Below are 20,828 nucleotides of genomic sequence, written 5' to 3'. Positions count from 1 at the left end.
CGGGGCTGGTGGTTGGGAGGCGGGGAAAGTGCTGGGCAGACTTATACGGTCTGTGCCAGAGCCGGTGGTTGGGAGGCGGGGCTGGTGGTTGGGAGGCAGGGATAGTGCTGGGCAGACTTATATGGTCTGTGCCAGAGCCGGTGGTGGGAGGCAGGGATAGTGCTGGGCAGACTTATTCGGTCTGTGCCAGTTCTGGTGGTGGGAGGTGGGACTGGTGGTTGGGAGGCGGGGATAGTGCTGGGCAGACTTATATGGTCTGTACCAGAGCTGGTGGTGGGAGGCGGGGCTGGTGGTTGGGAGGCGGGGATAGTGCTGGGCAGACTTATATGGTCTGTGCCCTGAAGAGCACAGGTACAAATCAAAGTAGGGTATACACAAAAAGTAGCACATATGAGTTGTCTTGTTGGGCAGACTGGATGGACCGTGCAGGTCTTTTTTCTGCCGTCATCTACTATGTTACTATAACAGGAGCCTGAGGGGCCCGTTCCCAGCATGACTGAGGCTTGTCCTCTGTGGGTGACACAGGTCTTTTTTCTGGTATTTCAGAAATGCCAAGTTACCTAGTTCCAGGCTGGATAGTCCGGGATTTCTGACCACCCCATCCTGGTGCATTATGGGGTCTGCAGTACTGATATTTCAATGGATAAAATCATGGACTACAAATACAATGGGGATGTAAGTTTAAAACCAAGATTGGCCAAAACGTCTGCCTCCTGGAATGGGTAACTTGGCAGCTCTGAGAATATACACAGATAATTAAATTATAAATCAGTGTCCACGGTAACCATGGCTAGAGTTTACCAGAAAGCCCAGGCATGGAGTGATGCTGGACTGGGCAGGAGAGGAATCGTCAGTACAGGAACCTTCCAGACACTCTCACCTGAAATAACACCAAACAAAGCCCGAGACATCTTTGCTTCTTATAAAGATATTATGTTCAGTTAAAATCACACAGAACAAAGGCACTTCGATCTTTTCTGTTTGTTTTGCGTTTGTTTCCCATAGTTTAAAATCAGCTTGCCACAGTCCAACAGATACACAAGAGAGAGAGAGCAAATCCCTGGCAGCCCCTCCCCGTTGGGAAATGCATGAAAACAAACAAAAAAGGGACCCAAATCCAGAACAATCAAAGAACATTCGATATTCAAACAGTCAAGTGGGGACCATACAGCATCACAAGGCATCTTAGCGACCTGCCTGCACTCTTCCCATGAACTCTGGTTGCCAAATCTATGCTGCAAGAGGGCCCATCCACCCCAGAGGTGGCTGCGCAGCCGGATACAAGTTTACATGGAAACCAGATTATCAGTATGAGCGTCGTCTCTGGGGACTCCAAAACCTTCTGAGGGTTCAGAGCGGGTGCTAAGTGGGAGGTGGCTGGTCCTGCTCTCCGAAGCACCACCCATTGGGGGGGGGGGGGGGAGAGAGAGAGAGGGGTGGAACTCCGAGAATGAGTTTATCGTGAGCCCAACATAACAGTCATTTACACAAGGATGTGCTTTAGGACTATCCAGTATCCCGCAATGTACTGGAGCGCTCCCCCACCCCCCACTCCCAGGTGGATCAGGGCAAAATGCAGGTCCCTGTCGCTATGGTAGCTTGGTGAGGTAGGGGGTAGGGGCAGCTTTAAGCATCTGGAATGCAACAGTTTCCATTTGCCAAATGTAGAACTCACACTGGAGGGATGACGGCGTCTTTATCCCCTGCCGAAATGCACCGAGCGGGGGAATTTTTACATGCGACGCAGTGGGAAACATTTTTTGGTCAAAAAGAGAGAACAACAGAGACGCACTCTCAGAGGCAGAGCTGGAAACCCCAACATATTTAATAGACCTAGAACTTTCCAGACAGTTCCAGAAGGTTAACAGTCCCCCATAAAGCACCTTAAATGTTCTTCCATGCTTGATACTCCCAACCAGAGCCAAGGATGGGATTAGAACCCTGAACTTGCTTATAGCAGCTTAGAGCACTCAAGGCTCTGCTCACATTTGGTGCCCACAAAAACCCCAGGAAAATTAATATTATCAAATTCATAAAGATGCTGTGAAGCCTAAGGGACAAGATGGCAAAACACGGGGATAAGGAAAGAGAAAACTGGGCCCTACAGCAGCTGAGAACATTTCCTCTCTATGGCAGTGCGTCTACATCAGTGGCATAGCTGTGGGCCCCCCCCCCCCCAAATTTCATCTGGACCCCAGGTTTTGCTGGCGGGGGTCCCCAACTCTTGCCAGCTGAAGCCTTCTCCAGCTCCAGTCGCTGGCACCGCCGCATTCCCTGCCCTGTTCTCTCTTCCTCCTGACGTCCTGCATACTCCTTTGCGTGCAGGACGTCAGGAGTAAGGGACAGCATGGTCTCTGGTGCCACCGCATTCCCTGCCCTGCTCTCTCTTCCTTCTGACGTCCTGCACACTCCTTTGCATGCAGGACGTCAGGAGGAAGGGAGAGAATGGTCTCTGGTGCCACCGCATTCCCTGCCCTGCTCTCTCTTCCTTCTGACGTCCTGCACACTCCTTTGCATGCAGGACGTCAGAAGGAAGGGAGAGCATGGTCTCTGGTGCCACCGCATTCCCTGCCCTGTTCTCTCTTCCTTCTGACGTCCTGCACACTCCTTTGCATGCAGGACGTCAGGAGGAAGGGACAGCATGGTCTCTGGTGCCACCGCATTCCCTGCCCTGCTCTCTCTTCCTTCTGACGTTCTGCACACTCCTTTGCGTGCAGGACGTCAGGAGGAAGGGAGAGAATGGTCTCTGGTGCCACCGCATTCCCTGCCCTGCTCTCTCTTCCTTCTGACGTCCTGCACACTCCTTTGCATGCAGGACGTCAGGAGGAAGGGAGAGAATGGTCTCTGGTGCCACCGCATTCCCTGCCCTGCTCTCTCTTCCTTCTGACGTCCTGCACACTCCTTTGCATGCAGGACGTCAGAAGGAAGGGAGAGCATGGTCTCTGGTGCCACCGCATTCCCTGCCCTGTTCTCTCTTCCTTCTGACGTCCTGCACACTCCTTTGCGTGCAGGACGTCAGGAGTAAGGGACAGCATGGTCTCTGGTGCCACCGCATTCCCTGCCCTGCTCTCTCTTCCTTCTGACGTCCTGCACACTCCTTTGCATGCAGGACGTCAGGAGGAAGGGAGAGCATGGTCTCTGGTGCCACCGCATTCCCTGCCCTGCTCTCTCTTCCTTCTGACGTCCTGCACACTCCTTTGCATGCAGGACGTCAGAAGGAAGGGAGAGCATGGTCTCTGGTGCCACCGCATTCCCTGCCCTGTTCTCTCTTCCTTCTGACGTCCTGCACACTCCTTTGCATGCAGGACGTCAGAAGGAAGGGAGAGCATGGTCTCTGGTGCCACCGCATTCCCTGCCCTGCTCTCTCTTCCTTCTGACGTCCTGCACACTCCTTTGCATGCAGGACGTCAGGAGGAAGGGAGAGAATGGTCTCTGGTGCCACCGCATTCCCTGCCCTGCTCTCTCTTCCTTCTGACGTCCTGCACACTCCTTTGCATGCAGGACGTCAGAAGGAAGGGAGAGCATGGTCTCTGGTGCCACCGCATTCCCTGCCCTGTTCTCTCTTCCTTCTGACGTCCTGCACACTCCTTTGCATGCAGGACGTCAGGAGGAAGGGACAGCATGGTCTCTGGTGCCACCGCATTCCCTGCCCTGCTCTCTCTTCCTTCTGACGTTCTGCACACTCCTTTGCGTGCAGGACGTCAGGAGGAAGGGAGAGAATGGTCTCTGGTGCCACCGCATTCCCTGCCCTGCTCTCTCTTCCTTCTGACGTCCTGCACACTCCTTTGCATGCAGGACGTCAGGAGGAAGGGAGAGAATGGTCTCTGGTGCCACCGCATTCCCTGCCCTGCTCTCTCTTCCTTCTGACGTCCTGCACACTCCTTTGCATGCAGGACGTCAGGAGGAAGGGAGAGCATGGTCTCTGGTGCCACCGCATTCCCTGCCCTGTTCTCTCTTCCTTCTGACGTCCTGCACACTCCTTTGCGTGCAGGACGTCAGGAGTAAGGGACAGCATGGTCTCTGGTGCCACCGCATTCCCTGCCCTGCTCTCTCTTCCTTCTGACGTCCTGCACACTCCTTTGCATGCAGGACGTCAGGAGGAAGGGAGAGCATGGTCTCTGGTGCCACCGCATTCCCTGCCCTGCTCTCTCTTCCTTCTGACGTCCTGCACACTCCTTTGCATGCAGGACGTCAGAAGGAAGGGAGAGCATGGTCTCTGGTGCCACCGCATTCCCTGCCCTGTTCTCTCTTCCTTCTGACGTCCTGCACACTCCTTTGCATGCAGGACGTCAGAAGGAAGGGAGAGCATGGTCTCTGGTGCCACCGCATTCCCTGCCCTGCTCTCTCTTCCTTCTGACGTCCTGCACACTTGTGTACAGGACATCAGGAGGAAGAGAGAGCAGGGCAGGGAATGCGCCAGCGCTGGAGAAGGCTTCAGCTGGTGAAGGTTGGGGACTCCCGCCAGCCAAGGTATTTTGCTCCTGTAGGGTGTGGCAGGTCGGGGCGGGGGGGGGAGTAGAAAGTCGGGGGGGGGGGGGGCGCGGCAGGGCGGTAGACTAAAATGTGCCCCCCCACCTCGGGCTCTGGCCCCCTCCCACTGCGAGGTCTGACTACGCCCCTGGTCTACATTCAGGTTGCTGCGTGTGCACACGTGTCATGACAGGAAAACGCTTTGGTTCGGGGAAGGTCTGTCTCCCCCCCACCACCACACATGTTTACATTTTATTCACTTCTGTTTGCATACAATTAACCAAACCTTGTCTGTACATAGAAAATCAACCCCTCACCCTGCCGTGTCACTTTCTCTAAACACCTATATACACGTATTTATATACTGAAGTGTGACTGTTTACAATCCCAGGCACTTCCTCATTCCCTAACAAAGACCAGAGGTGACCTGGACTCAAGACAGGTTGTGAAGAAAACCAGAAAAGGCACTGCAAAAATTCCTTAGCCAAAACATTTAAGGCAAATTGTGAATACTGCGTTCTCAATGGTCAGCATAGTCGAGGGGAGGGAGGTCTTGGGGGACGCCTGGCATTCCCCCTGTCCCCTTTCCCATTTAATGGGTGCAAAGGGACCAACGGATCCAGTCCTTGTTTCACAGCCAGTAACGTGAGAGTCTAGTATCCTATGTTTCGTATGAAAACCAAGAACTACAAATCCCTGCATGCAATGTGGTAAATCCCCGACCAAATAATCTTCCTGAAAATATGGAGCTGGCTAAAGACCCTACAAAGTGCTGTGCCCAAGAACACAAACAGAAATTCCTTCTGCCTCTGGGAAGGAGTAGCAACAGGAAGACTCCAGGTCCTCTGGGACAGGCTGCATCCGGCCTGGAGGTGCCCCAGTGCATGCATGAACTTGTAGTCCCAGCTTCTCAAAAGAAAGCAGAGGAGAGGTCATAACCTGGACTGGACTGGCCTGAGGCAGATGACTACATTACTCCAGCAGTGTTTGACCTGACCCTGGAGCACCCCCTTGCCAGCTTATTTTTGGGGATATCCACAATGAACTGCCTCCACAGTATGCAAATTAATCTGATGGGTATTCATTGTGGACAGCTTGAAAAGCTGACTGGCCTGGGGCACTCCAGAACTGGATTGAGAATCTCTGCCCTGCTCCCTTGTATTTGGTATGAGGAGAGCTGAAAAGCTGCCCAGTTCCAAGGGGGAGATTACAGGCCAGTCCTAGCTTTCTGACAATCCTATCCTGATGCATTATGGGACCTGCAGTCCATATGTCAATGAGTAGAACCAAGGCCTATCAATCACATACTGCTTTAGGGTGTAAATTGAAAATCAGGAATGACTAAAAAAAAATCTCCCCCTGGAACTGGTTACTTGGAAGCCCGATACAAACCGGGCTAGAAGCACGCAGAAATCCCACCAGGTCTTACAGCAAGACAAATACAGGCTGGATTCACCGAAACCGTTGCGCTAATTGCTGGAGGCTCCATACATTTCATATCAAAACCTGCATTCCAGCCAGGGCTCCAATCCTGTCCTGGGTTCCTAGTTCACACTCCCGCATGCTGTGGTCCCTGCAAGCCTACTTCCCTTGCACGCAGGAGGTTGTGGAGAGACGGAAGGGCAAAAGCCCAGGAAACAGGCACTGCTGGCACGTAGGAATTAGAAACAATATACTGCTCCTGCTTTCTGATAGGTGGCTGAAAACCCCGGAAGACCCCAAAGCAACGTCAGCAGTGCTCCAGCACTGCCAGCGAGTCGGCAAGGACTAAAAAGGCACAAAGAGTCAGGAGAAAGGGGGGAGGGGGTTCCTCCATAACCTCTACGATCTGGCGTGAGCCTGGGTCAGCTGTCTAATGGCTGGCCAAGGATAAATTCCATATCCTTCAGCCGTCAGCCCAGTCCTGGCTCAGGGACATTATATTAACTTTATAAATACACATTCGTATATAGAAAATCCAATGTCCTGGGAACTTACTACCCCTTTGAAGCAGGTGGGACGGAAGTTCCTGCTTCATCTGCAGCCACTTCCATAGGGGAGAGAGGAAATGGATTTTTACTGCTAATACCCAACTGTACTTGGGTAAACTGAGGCATGGCGACAGCAGGGTTCAGGGTCACAAAGTCAGAGTCAGGATTAGAAAGCATATTCCAGACTTTCTCATGATTCAGTGCTGTAGCGTGAAGCACTACACCGTATCTCTGTCTCCCAGGTCAGAAAACCACAGCTGGAGTCCCGGGTTCAATGGCATGGAATCAGCTGGCTTCCCAAACTTGTCACTGGAGAGCAGGCTTATGCAAATTTATCTCATGCATATTCACTGGGGAGAGCCTGAAACCCCCGACTGTGAGGTCACCAGAACAGGTTTGGGAGGCTCTGTGTTAAGGTTAAAAAAAACAAAAATCTGTCTACGAATTTTAAAGTGTCCTGTGGAAAGTCAAGAGGCTGGGAAGTGCTAGTGTCACCTCAGGGTCCGTTGGCCAGATACGGATGGGGACTTAGGTCCCAAATCTGCTTAATTTATTGGTTCAAATTCTTGCTACTTACACAGTTCACTGCAGGGAGAAACTAGCGCACAAAGTTTAGGCTGTGTTTCTCCAGTAATCCAAGTCCATTCTTTAATGTGTGTCTGATATAACTGCAGAAACACACATACATCCTGAGCTTTATACTCTGTGCCTCACTGCATAAGCTGTGTAGCAGTCATAAATCACACAGATATACCCAGGGTGCTTGATGTCAGGGAAGAAACATTAAGTGCAATATTTCTTTTAAAGGAATCTCTTCCCTTTTGTTCCAGGCAGTCTGACTTGCACTGGACACCTGTTACACAGTGTCAGAGTTCAGATATAACGGAAAACACTGACCATGTCGGGCAGCTGCAGCTGCTCAATGATCCCAGCGGCCAGTCCTGGAGCTTCACTTTCCAGCCCAGTGCTATGGACATTCCACCTCAGCACCACTGAATGCAATGGAGCGGACAGGGTGGTGTTAGTATCCAAACCCAGGAGTGGCCTACAGGTCCCACCTCAGCTCTGTGACTCCATCCCAAAACCTAGAAAACTGGCTTCCGAGGGCCCAGGGTTACCTCTGACCTCCATAACGCACAGCTGGTCCATCCAATAGCGTGCCACCACCGTGCCAACCCAACGCCAAGACAGCAGAACAGTGCAATCCAGACCTCGTATCAAAAAATCTGCTGTTGGCGATTGTTCGCCTCTAATAGTCTTGGCTGAAAATGTCCCCCTCCCCCCCCCCCCCCTCCAAGCTGGTTTGTATCTAATACTGCATAGAAGTAAAACTGCTCACGGCATATAAGTCCTTCCCGTCCCTCAGCAATTTAAAGTTTAAAAAAAAAAATACTGATTTGAAGTGTGGAAAAGACAGGCGAAGAGGCAGACCCCCAAATTTAGCTCCCCTTCTGTTAGAATCCAAAACAAGAAAAAAAGGTTCTCGGAGTGCACGTTATCAAGTTAGTCCTGTCATGGCCTCCACAATCTCCCCCTCCTTTCTGACCCCCCCCCCCCCCAATCTCCATTTACAAAACATGATTTAAAAGAGAATGATAAAAACAATTTGCTTGTTCGTTTTCAAGTGTTAAGAAATAAAGTCGCTTTACCCGCCCTCGCTGGATTTCTCTGAAGATTAGAAGCACATCTGTATATCGCTACCCTGCCCTCCCCCACCCCATACCGAGGCCCTGCTCCCCTTCTTTCCCAGGCCCTCATGTCCACCACTCCCCGGCAGAGTCCACCGTCCAAACTCAGTGCCGCTGGCAACAGGTGTTCTGGGAATCCGGAAGCGCTGCCTGGCAAGATGAAAATCCTACGGTCGAGGCGTGGCAGCCCGGGGGACCCCCTCCCCTCTCCTGGATCACTAGCTGCCAGTCCGATGCTGTTTTAGAACTGTGTACACATCGTCCACTTTTCTCAGTCTCTCAAAGAAAGGCAGAAGGTCCAGCAGCTCTGTGTCTGTCATGTCATCAAACCAGGAGGCCACGGGAACCTAGGGGAAACGGCAAAGACCAAAGGTCAGAGACAGTAACGTAGCAACTGGACTTTGCCCTCCACTGTCAAGTCCCTTCCCCCAGGGACCAGCAATTCTGCCCCCAGACCCTATGCATCTACTCTGAAAATGGGTTCTAAGCTCCTCCGGACAGGATCTCCGTGATGAGCAATCCCAAAATATTACTTGCGCATGGATCCAGCATCCATGTTAAATCTACTAGAAACCAGGTTTGGACTCAAGGACTGGATCTGTGCTAATCATACTGCAGCCCCCTTCCCCCACCCCACCCCGCTTTTCTTCATATCTCCTGTCCCTGGCGACATTAAGCTCTTTGGGACAGGCACTTTCTTTACCTACTGTGCCTGTGTGACTTTCACTAATCGGTAATGTGTCTGTATTACCTCATACGGCTGTCTGGCCTATCAAAAAATAATACTTGGTTATAATTATAATAGGGAAAGGGAAATGGGACTTGATATACCACCTTTCTGAGGTTTTTGCAACTACTTTCAAAGAGGTTTAAATATATTCAGGTACTTATTTTGTACCAGGGGAAATGGAGGGTTAAGTGACTTGCCCAGAGTCACAAGGAGCTGCAGTGGGAATTGAACTCAGTTCCCCAGGATCAAAGTCCACTGCACTAACCACTAGGCTACTCCTCCACTAGCAACATACCACGTAGACTTCTCTTGCAGATCACCAATGCGGCCACGCTGGCTTCTGTTTCTGTGAGTCTGATGTCCTGCACGTATGTGCAGGACGTCAGACTCACAGAAACAGAAGCCTGCGCGGCCGCATTGCTGATCTGCAACAGAAGGCTTCTACATGGAATGCTGCTAGTGGAATGGCAACATTTCATGTAGAATCTCAAATAGTAGCAACAGAATCTCAAATAGTAGCAACATTCCATGTAGAATCTAGAAATAGGGAAAGGGAAATGGGACTTGATATACCACCTTTCTGAGGTTTTTGCAACTACTTTCAAAGAGGTTTAAATATATTCAGGTACTTATTTTGTACCAGGGGCAATGGAGGGTTAAGTGACTTGCCCAGAGTCACAAGGAGCTGCAGTGGGAATCAAACCCAGTTATCCAGGGTCAAAGTCTGCTGCACTAACCACTAGGCTACTCCTCCACTGGCAACATTCCATGTAGAAGCCTGCCCTTGCAGATCACCAATGCGGCCGCACAGGCTTCTGTTTCTGTGAGTCTGATGTCCTCACATACATGCAGGACATCAGACTCACAGAAACAGAAGCCTGCGTGGCCCCATTGCTAATCTGCAAGGGCAGGCTTCTACATGGAATGTTGCTAGTGGAATAGCAACATTCCATGTAGAATCTCAAATAGTAGCAACCACTAGGCTACTCTTCCACTCCTTGGGATTCTGGAATCTTGCTATTCTTTGGGGTTCTACATGGAATGTTGCTACTCTTTGAGATTCTGCATGGAATCTTGTTAATGGCACTTGATATACTGCCTTTCTGAGGTTTTTGCAACTACATTCAAAGCGGTTTACATATACAGTGGTGGAAATAAGTATTTGATCCCTTGCTGATTTTGTAAGTTTGCCCACTGACAAAGACATGAGCAGCCCATAATTGAAGGGTAGGTTATTGGTAACAGTGAGAGATAGCACATCACAAATTAAATCCGGAAAATCACATTGTGGAAAGTATATGAATTTATTTGCATTCTGCAGAGGGAAATAAGTATTTAATCCCTCTGGCAAACAAGACCTAATACTTGGTGGCAAAACCCTTGTTGGCAAGCACAGCAGTCAGACGTCTTCTGTAGTTGATGATGAGGTTTGCAAACATGTCAGGAGGAATTTTGGTCCACTCCTCTTTGCAGATCATCTCTAAATCATTAAGAGTTCTGGGCTGTCGCTTGGCAACTCGCAGCTTCAGCTCCCTCCATAAGTTTTCAATGGGATTAAGGTCTGGTGACTGGCTAGGCCACTCCATGACCCTAATGTGCTTCTTCCTGAGCCACTCCTTTGTTGCCTTGGCTGTATGTTTTGGGTCATTGTCGTGCTGGAAGACCCAGCCACGACCCATTTTTAAGGCCCTGGCGGAGGGAAGGAGGTTGTCACTCAGAATTGTACGGTACATGGCCCCATCCATTCTCCCATTGATGCGGTGAAGTAGTCCTGTGCCCTTAGCAGAGAAACACCCCCAAAACATAACATTTCCACCTCCATGCTTGACAGTGGGGACGGTGTTCTTTGGGTCATAGGCAGCATTTCTCTTCCTCCAAACACGGCGAGTTGAGTTCATGCCAAAGAGCTCAATTTTTGTCTCATCTGACCACAGCACCTTCTCCCAATCACTCTCGGCATCATCCAGGTGTTCACTGGCAAACTTCAGACGGGCCGTCACATGTGCCTTCCGGAGCAGGGGGACCTTGCGGGCACTGCAGGATTGCAATCCGTTATGTCGTAATGTGTTACCAATGGTTTTCGTGGTGACAGTGGTCCCAGCTGCCTTGAGATCATTGACAAGTTCCCCCCTTGTAGTTGTAGGCTGATTTCTAACCTTCCTCATGATCAAGGATACCCCACGAGGTGAGATTTTGCGTGGAGCCCCAGATCTTTGTCGATTGACAGTCATTTTGTACTTCTTCCATTTTCTTACTATGGCACCAACAGTTGTCTCCTTCTCGCCCAGCGTCTTACTGATGGTTTTGTAGCCCATTCCAGCCTTGTGCAGGTGTATGATCTTGTCCCTGACATCCTTAGACAGCTCCTTGCTCTTGGCCATTTTGTAGAGGTTAGAGTCTGACTGATTCACTGAGTCTGTGGACAGGTGTCTTTCATACAGGTGACCATTGCCGACAGCTGTCTGTCATGCAGGTAACGAGTTGATTTGGAGCATCTACCTGGTCGGTAGGGGCCAGATCTCTTACTGGTTGGTGGGGGATCAAATACTTATTTCCCTCTGCAGAATGCAAATAAATTCATATACTTTCCACAATGTGATTTTCCGGATTTAATTTGTGATGTGCTATCTCTCACTGTTACCAATAACCTACCCTTCAATTATGGGCTGCTCATGTCTTTGTCAGTGGGCAAACTTACAAAATCAGCAAGGGATCAAATACTTATTTCCACCACTGTATTCAGGTACTTATTTTGTACCAGGGGCAATGGAGGGTTAAGTGACTTGCCCAGAGTCACAAGGAGCTGCAGTGGGAATCGAGCTCAATTACCCAGGATCAAAGTCCACTGCACTAACCACTAGGCTACTCCTCCACTCAGAATAATAGCAACTGTAGATGAAATATAAATCACCCAGGTGTAGTGTGGTGTGAACTGTACCGAGAGGGGAAAAGAGCCGTCTGCAGCTGTGCTACTCACCGGAGAAACTGCGGCTTGCAGGAAATTTCTCAAGAAAGGCAGGATGGCAGTCTAAGGCATTTAGGGTCAATGGCCCAGAATGATGGAACAAAATGCCTCCTGACCTAAGATTGGTATTAAATTTGGAGGAGATCAGAGGTGAAATGGGAGAAGGAAGTTCTAGTTGGCTTCTTCACATTTCTCTTAGCTTTGAATCCTTTCTCGGGGGACGGGGGGAGAGGTTGAGGCTTTTCTTTCTTAAAAATCTTTAAACACCAGACATCATGTTTTAGGGATACGTGACTTTGGACTGTATGACCGTGTTTTTGCCAACGTTGTACTTCTTCTGTCTGAGAGATTATTAAAGACCTTCTTAAGGGGAAGATAGGGAGGAGGGTAGGGCAGGGGGGGAATGGGGAGGGGCAGTGGAAATGACAATCACAGCTCGGCAGAAGGACAGTGCTATCGGGTTATTGAAGAAGGGATTAATTCACCTTAATTAAGAGGGTTTTTTTTTTTGTTTGTTTGTGCCGGAGGGCACTGTCTAGCCTGCTGGAATGTTAATCAAATGGGGACACAAAATTGGGGGGGGGGGGGGGAACACTGAAAATTTTGATGATTGACTTCTTTAATATTTTCAAATGTATTTTACCACTCCATCTGTTACATGTTAAATTTGTTCAGTGGCGTAGCAAGGGGGGGGGAGGGGCAGTCCGCCCCGGGTGTCAACTCAAGGGGGGTGCTCCCTGCCAGCTCCCCCCCACAGGTGCAGCGCGATGACACCCCCCCCTCGGCGCATCAACACCCCCAGACCCAGTGCCTACCCTCAGCTCCGTCCAACCAGCTCCCGCACCCTACCTTTAAAGAAATCTCAGAAGGCGAAGCGAGGCGCAGCGCCTCGCGCCTGCATGTAAAAGAAGTGTGGATTGTCTCATCGGGCCTTTCCTCACTCCGTCTGTCCCGCCCTCCGCTGACGCAACTTCCTATTTCTGCAAGGGCGGGCCAGACAGCGCGAGGGAAGGCCCGATGAGACGATCCACACTTCTTTTACATGCAGGCGCGAGGCGCTGCGCCTCGGCTTCTGAGATTTCTTTAAAGGTAGGGTGCGGGAGCTGGTTGGATGGAGCTGAGGGTAGGCACTGGGTCGGGTGGGGGGGGTGCTGATGTGCCGAGGGGGGGGGGGATGTCATCGTGCTGCACCCGGGGGGGGGGGGGGTTCAACGGCCCCCCCTTGCTACGCCACTGAATTTGTTGACTTTGTTTAATGTGTTGGATCATCAATAAAATTGCTAAACCATTAATGAACAAAAACAAGTATCTTTTCCCCACTGGCAAAATGACCACTTACACTGATCATAATCGCAGTATTTGGCCTCTTTCTGCTGATTATTCTTTGTTCCTGCTTTGAATTTTCTTTTTATAAAGTGTAGAATATTTTGAATGGTATTTTTTTTTTTTTACAAGGAAAAGGATATAGTTCTCAATAAAAGCCTCGCTCTGGGCTGGCAGCTGGGATGGATCCTGCAGTGTGGACAGGAATAAGAGGATGGACCATTGGGCTGATCTGATGTTATGGCCACCCTGTCTTGGCCCTCGATGTGTTCCCTTGTTCTTAGGGATGGACCTGGTTCCTGCACTCTCCCTGCCCGATCTTACCATAGAGCTGATCCAGTTCCTGCTTTTCCCAGCACCCAGTTGTTGCAAATCTGTCCCAGTTCAGGGCTGGTTCCAGGATACTAGGTGCCAGCGTTGTGCCCCCCCCCCTCTAATAAACATTTAGGCTCTTGTTCCCTGCTCCAGCAATCATGATCACCCCAACATCATCCTTCCCAGATAAATGATTTATTGGAAAACTGCCCCTCTCTGCTGCTAAAAAGTGTCTGTTTTTGTGCTTATCAGGACCTACTCTTTTGCTCTGGCTACAGCTGCTTTTTGCTGCTCCCTAGGCATCTGCCTGGTTCTGTCCAGTGGTTGGACCAGCCCTCTCGTATGGCCTTATTATGGAATTGTTATAGTTTCTTCCTCTCCCAGTTATGAATGTGTGCATTGTTGCCAGTCTTCCCAGTTATATAGAAACATGACGGCAGATAAAGGCCATATGACCCATCCAGTCCGCCCATCCTCTGTAACCCCTAATTCTTCCTGTTCCGAAGCGATCCCACATGCTTATCCCATGCCTTTTTAAATTCTGGAACAGTCCTCGACTCCACCACCTCCACCGGGAGGCCATTCCACGCCTCCACCACCCTTTCTGTGAAATAATACTTCCTTAGGTTACTCTTAAGCCTATTCCCTCTTAATTTTGTCATATGCCCCCTCGATCCAGAGCTCTCCTTCATTACGTACTGCATTATCAGGGTGGAAGATGTAGGAGGCAGGAGAGTTGTCAATGATAATGATTTTATTGAGATCTCGTCCCAACCGGCTCAGGTCCTTCACGTAGTTCCCTCGGTGGAAGACACAGGATTCACGGAAGAGGCGGGCACGGAAGGCTCCCCACTTATCCAGCAGGTCAGCGACGGGGTCTGCATACTGCATAGCACAAAGGAGAACAATGGTTAGTGTCCCACGTCACTCAACGAAATTAGACAACCACCCCAGTGTCCATTGTCACTCAACAAGATTACAGACACCTACCGCAGTGTTCCACATCACTCAACGAGATTAGACACCTACCCATGTCCCACGTCACTCAACGAGATTACAGACACCTATCCTAGTGTCCCATGGTACTCAACAAGATTACAGACACCCACCTCAGTGTCCCATGTCACTCAACGAGATTAGACACCTACCCATGCCCTACGTCACTCAACGAGATTAGACACCTACCCCAGTGTCCCACGTCACTCAATAAGATTACAGACACCTACCCCAGTGTCCCATGTCACTCAACGAGATTAGACATCTACCCATGTCCCACGTCACTCAATGAGATTACAGACACCTATCCCAGTGTCCCATGTCACTCAATAAGATTACAGACACCTACCTCAGTGTCCCACTTCACTCAAAGAGATTAGACACCTACCCATGTCCCACAACACTCAACAAGATTACAGACACCTACCGCAGTGTCCCACATCACTCAACGAGATTAGACACCTACCCCAGTGTCCCATGTCACTCAACAAGAATACAGACACCTATCCTAGTGTTCCACGTCACTCAAAGAGATTAGACACCTACCCTAGTGTTCCACATCACTCAACGAGATTAGACACCAACCCATGTCCCACGTCACTCAATGAGATTACAGACACCTACCCATTATTCCATGTCACTCAACGAGATTAGACACCTACCCACGTCACTCAACGAGATTACAGACACCTATCCCATTATGTCCCATTTCACCCAATAAAATTAGCAACATTGACTCCAGTGTCCCATTTTACCCAACAATATTACATATACCTGCCCTAGTGCTCCAACTCACCCAGTGAGATTATAACATCTACATTCATTATACATTCATGATTAAACCAACAATGAATTTGATATATAATACTTGAGCACGGATTTTCTTTGGCATTTTTAGAACATCGACCACACAAGTCCACCCAGCACTGTCTTTATACTGACTGTGCTCCAACTACTGGAACTGCCGTTGAACACACTCCAGCCTATCTGAATCCATCTTGTTATTTGGGGGACACAGACCATAAAAGTCTGCCCGACACTGTCCTCACGTTCCAGCTACCGCTGTCAAAGCCCTCTCCAGCCCATCCTAAACCAGACTGCCACCTACGGGACCGCACAAGTCTGTCAGGCACCGGCCTTAATTCTTCAAAGCCAGAATCACCATCTAAATGCCACTCGACACATCCACACACAGGCAGCCATTTAAGTTTTGTTTTTATTATACCATCCATTTTCTAATTAAAGATCCTCTGTGTTCATCCCAGGCCTTTTGAATTCCGTCAACATTTTTGTCTCTACCACCTCCCTCGGGAGGACGTTTCAGCCACTGACCACCCTCTCCGTGAAAAAGAATTTCCCATTACTCCCAAGTAGGGTTGTACTGACTATTCATATTCGATTCAATTCAGCCCCGAATACATTATTTGTATTCGTCTCAATAGCGGTTTAAATTCAAATATGAATAATCCGTGGAATCTACTGTGTTAAATCCTAATGAAATAAGCACTCGTTGCTTCTTTTATTATGAGTTGTGTTAAAGCTCAATGTCCATTATTCGTATCTGGACAAATAATATTTGTCATTATTCATATTCAGCCGAATAGTAAAATATGCTATTTGGTATAGCTCTACTCCTAAGTCTACCACCCTACAGCCTCAATTTATGTCCTCTAGTTTTACCATTTCCTCTTCTGTGGAAAACAATTGTTTCTATATTAGTACCTTTCAAGTATTTAAACGTCTGTATCATATCTCCCCTAGGACTAGGGGGCATGCGATGAAACTACAGTGTAGTAAATTTAAAACAAATCAGAGAAAATTTTTCTTCACCCAACGCATAATTAAACTCTGGAATTCATTGCCAGAGACCTTGGTGAAGGCGGTTAGCTTGGCAGAGTTTAAAAAGGGGTTAGACTGTTTCCTAAAGGACAAGTCCATAAACCTCTACTAAACGGACTTGGGAAAAATCCACAATTCCGGGAATAACATGTATAGAATGTTTGTACGTTTGGGAAGCTCGCCAGGTGCCCTTGGCCTGGATTGGCCGCTGTCGTGGACAGGATGCTGGGCTCGATGGACCCTTGGTCTTTTCCCAGGGTGGCATTACTTATGTACTTATGTCCCTCCTCTGCTCTAGGGTAGACATATTCAGGTCTTCCAGTCTCTTCTCATAAGTCTTCTGGCACAAGCCCTATACCAATTTTGTCACCTTCCTCTGGCCCACTTTTTACATCCTTAGCAAGATACGGACTCCAAAACTGAACAAAATACTCCAGGTGGGGCCTCACCAATGACTTGTACAGGGGCATTAAAACCTCCTTTCTTCTGCTGGTTATTCCTCTCTTGATGCAGACTAGCATCCTTCTGGCCACAGCCACTACCTTGTCACACCGTTTTGTTACTTTAAGATCCTGGGACATCATCACCCCAAGGTCCCTCTCCCTGTCCGTGCATATCAGCCTCTCACCGCCTAGGATATAAGGCTCCCTTGGATTTCTACTCCCTACATGGATCACTCTGCTCGTCTTTGCATTAAATTTTAACTGCCAAATATTAGACCGTTTTTCTAATTTTTGCAGATCCTTTTTCATGTTTTCCACTCGCTCTGGGGTGTCCATTCTCTTACAAATCTTGGTATCACTTGCAAAAAGATAAACCTTACCTTTTAATCCTTCGGCAATGTAGCTCACAAATATATTGAACAGAATTGGCCCCAGCACCGATCCTCGAGGTACTCCAGTCCACTACTCACCTTTCCTTGCTGCAAGTGAATTCCATTGACCACCACTCTCTGGCGTCTGTGTTTCTAATCCAGTTGACCACTTTGGGTCCTAATTTCAGCCTGTCTATTCAAGAGTCTCCTATGCAGAACTGTGTCAAAGGCTTCGCTGAAATCCAAGTAGATTACACCTAGCGCATGTCCTGAATCCAATTTCCTGGTCGCCCAGTTAAAGAATTCAATCCAATTCATTTGACATGATCTACCTTTGGTAAAACCATGTTGCCTTGAATCTTGTAAACCATTTTCTTCCAGGAAATTCACTATCCTGTCCTTTTAGCATCGCTTCCATTACTTTTCCAATAACCGAAGTGAGGCTAACCGGCCTGTAGTTTCCAGCTTCTTCCCTATCACCACTTTTGTGAAGAGGGACCACATCCGCTGTTCTCCAATCCCACGGAACCTCTCCCGTCTCCAAGGATTTATTAAACAAATCTTTAAAAGGACCCGTCAGAACCTCTCTGAGCTCCCTCAATATCCTGGGATGGATCCCGTCTGGTCCCATGGCTTTGTCCACCTTCAGTTTTTCAAGTTGTTCATAAACATTTTCTTCTGTGGACGGTGCTACAGTGGGGGAAATAAGTATTTGATCCCTTGCTGATTTTGTAAGTTTGCCCACTGACAAAGACATGAGCAGCCCATAATTGAAGGGTAGGTTATTGGTAACAGTGAGAGATAGCACATCACAAATTAAATCCGGAAAATCACATTGTGGAAAGTATATGAATTTATTTGCATTCTGCAGAGGGAAATAAGTATTTAATCCCTCTGGCAAACAAGACCTAATACTTGGTGGCAAAACCCTTGTTGGCAAGCACAGCGGTCAGACGTCTTCTGTAGTTGATGATGAGGTTTGCACACATGTCAGGAGGAATTTTGGTCCACTCCTCTTTGCAGATCATCTCTAAATCATTAAGAGTTCTGGGCTGTCGCTTGGCAACTCGCAGCTTCAGCTCCCTCCATAAGTTTTCAATGGGATTAAGGTCTGGTGACTGGCTAGGCCACTCCATGACCCTAATGTGCTTCTTCCTGAGCCACTCCTTTGTTGCCTTGGCTGTATGTTTTGGGTCATTGTCGTGCTGGAAGACCCAGCCACGACCCATTTTTAAGGCCCTGGCGGAGGGAAGGAGGTTGTCACTCAGAATTGTACGGTACATGGCCCCATCCATTCTCCCATTGATGCGGTGAAGTAGTCCTGTGCCCTTAGCAGAGAAACACCCCCAAAACATAACATTTCCACCTCCATGCTTGACAGTGGGGACGGTGTTCTTTGGGTCATAGGCAGCATTTCTCTTCCTCCAAACACGGCGAGTTGAGTTCATGCCAAAGAGCTCAATTTTTGTCTCATCTGACCACAGCACCTTCTCCCAATCACTCTCGGCATCATCCAGGTGTTCACTGGCAAACTTCAGACGGGCCGTCACATGTGCCTTCCGGAGCAGGGGGACCTTGCGGGCACTGCAGGATTGCAATCCGTTATGTCGTAATGTGTTACCAATGGTTTTCGTGGTGACAGTGGTCCCAGCTGCCTTGAGATCATTGACAAGTTCCCCCCTTGTAGTTGTAGGCTGATTTCTAACCTTCCTCATGATCAAGGATACCCCACGAGGTGAGATTTTGCGTGGAGCCCCAGATCTTTGTCGATTGACAGTCATTTTGTACTTCTTCCATTTTCTTACTATGGCACCAACAGTTGTCTCCTTCTCACCCAGCGTCTTACTGATGGTTTTGTAGCCCATTCCAGCCTTGTGCAGGTGTATGATCTTGTCCCTGACATCCTTAGACAGCTCCTTGCTCTTGGCCATTTTGTAGAGGTTAGAGTCTGACTGATTCACTGAGTCTGTGGACAGGTGTCTTTCATACAGGTGACCATTGCCGACAGCTGTCTGTCATGCAGGTAACGAGTTGATTTGGAGCATCTACCTGGTCTGTAGGGGCCAGATCTCTTACTGGTTGGTGGGGGATCAAATACTTATTTCCCTCTGCAGAATGCAAATAAATTCATATACTTTCCACAATGTGATTTTCCGGATTTAATTTGTGATGTGCTATCTCTCACTGTTACCAATAACCTACCCTTCAATTATGGGCTGCTCATGTCTTTGTCAGTGGGCAAACTTACAAAATCAGCAAGGGATCAAATACTTATTTCCCCCACTGTATATCCACTCCATTCTCACATGTTCCTTTGCTAGCCAATCGTGGTCCTTCTCCAGGATTTTCTTCCGTGAACACAGAAGTATTTGATTAGCACATTCGCTTTTTACTCATCACTCTCCACATAATGGTTCACAGCATCTTTCAGTCTCACCATTCCATTTTTAGCCTTCTTCCTTTCGCTAATATTCCTCTCCTTACTTTTCTTGCCATTTGTGCTTTCGCCAGACGTATCTCTCTCTTGGCTTCTTTCAGTTTCATCTGGTATTCCTCTCTGTGTCCTCTTCTTGAGCTTTTCTGTATTTCATGAATGCCAACTCTTTTCACTTTATTTTCTCAGCCACTTGCTTGGAGAACCATATCGGTTTCCTTTTTCTCTTGCTTTTATTTACACTTGTCACGTAAAGGTCAGTAGCCATTTTTATAGCTCCTTTCAGCCTGGACCACTGTCCTTCCACTTCTCGTACGTCCTCCCATCCTGTCAGATCTTTCTTCAGGTACTCCCTCATTCTCTTAAAGTTAGCATGTCTCTCCTCTTCCAATGAGATTATATACATCTATCCAAATGTCCCTCCTTATCCAATCAGATTACAGAAATCTACCCTAGTATTTTTTTTCCTAACCCAATCAGATCGCACTTCCAGCTTAGTGTCCCGCCTCATGCAATACAATTACACATACCCCTACTCCTGCATCCCTCCTTGTCCAATGAGATTACAGACACTTACTGCAGTACCTCTCCTCACCAAACAGAATTACATCTTCTCTCAGCATCCCTTCTTCAGGCATCTCAGTTTAATGTCTCCTCTTCAATCTCTACCAATCAGACTGCAGAGTATTTAATAGACAAGCAGGGCCAGTTATCTACCTATCATCATTATTATTCCTCTCCAATCCCAACTCTGCGCTTATCCCTGCTGAAAGGCAAAAAAATAATCCCATAAGCGGAGTGCAAACTAATCCAGAAAAATATCAAGAAACAGTAGCCAAGCTGGCTTGGGTACCAGAACATCATCTCGGCACACAACAGATACTTCCAAAGCCATCACCAGGCACCGACTGCAAATGTGCATTCATTAGTTCATAAGAATAGCCATATTGGAGCAGACCACTGGTCTATCTAGCCCAGTATCCTGCTTCCAACAGTGGCCAATCTAGGTCACAAGTATCTAGAAGAATCTGAAAGAGTAGCAAGATTCCGGAATCCCAAACAGTTGAAAGATTCCGGAATCCCAAAGAGTAACAAGATTCCATGCTACCGATCCCAGGGCAAGTAGTGGCTTTCCCCATTTCTATCGCAATAGCAAACTATGGACTTTTCCTCCAGGGACTTGTCCAAACCTTTTCTAAACCCAGATACGCTAACCACTGTTATCACAACTTCTGGCAACGAGTTCCAGAGTTTAAAAATATTTTCTCCTATTCGTTTTAAAAG

General features: G+C 48.4%; 1 protein-coding gene across 1 annotated transcript in view; it reads right to left on the bottom strand.

Moving 5' to 3' along the window:
• Positions 1 to 4,709: 4,709 nt before the first annotated feature.
• The window catches only part of CTDSP1 (CTD small phosphatase 1), a 79,248-nt gene continuing 63,129 nt past the window's right edge, over positions 4,710 to 20,828 (bottom strand). Inside the window, 2 exon segments of the mRNA XM_030210647.1 lie at positions 4,710 to 8,475; positions 14,161 to 14,346. Of these exon segments, the coding sequence (XP_030066507.1) occupies positions 8,347 to 8,475; positions 14,161 to 14,346 (315 nt within the window). The 3' untranslated portion in view covers positions 4,710 to 8,346.

The sequence above is a fragment of the Microcaecilia unicolor genome, chromosome 7, assembly GCF_901765095.1.
Source record: "Microcaecilia unicolor chromosome 7, aMicUni1.1, whole genome shotgun sequence".
Taxonomy (NCBI): Eukaryota; Metazoa; Chordata; class Amphibia; order Gymnophiona; family Siphonopidae; genus Microcaecilia; species Microcaecilia unicolor.
This window is presented reverse-complemented; position numbering and strand designations above follow the sequence as displayed.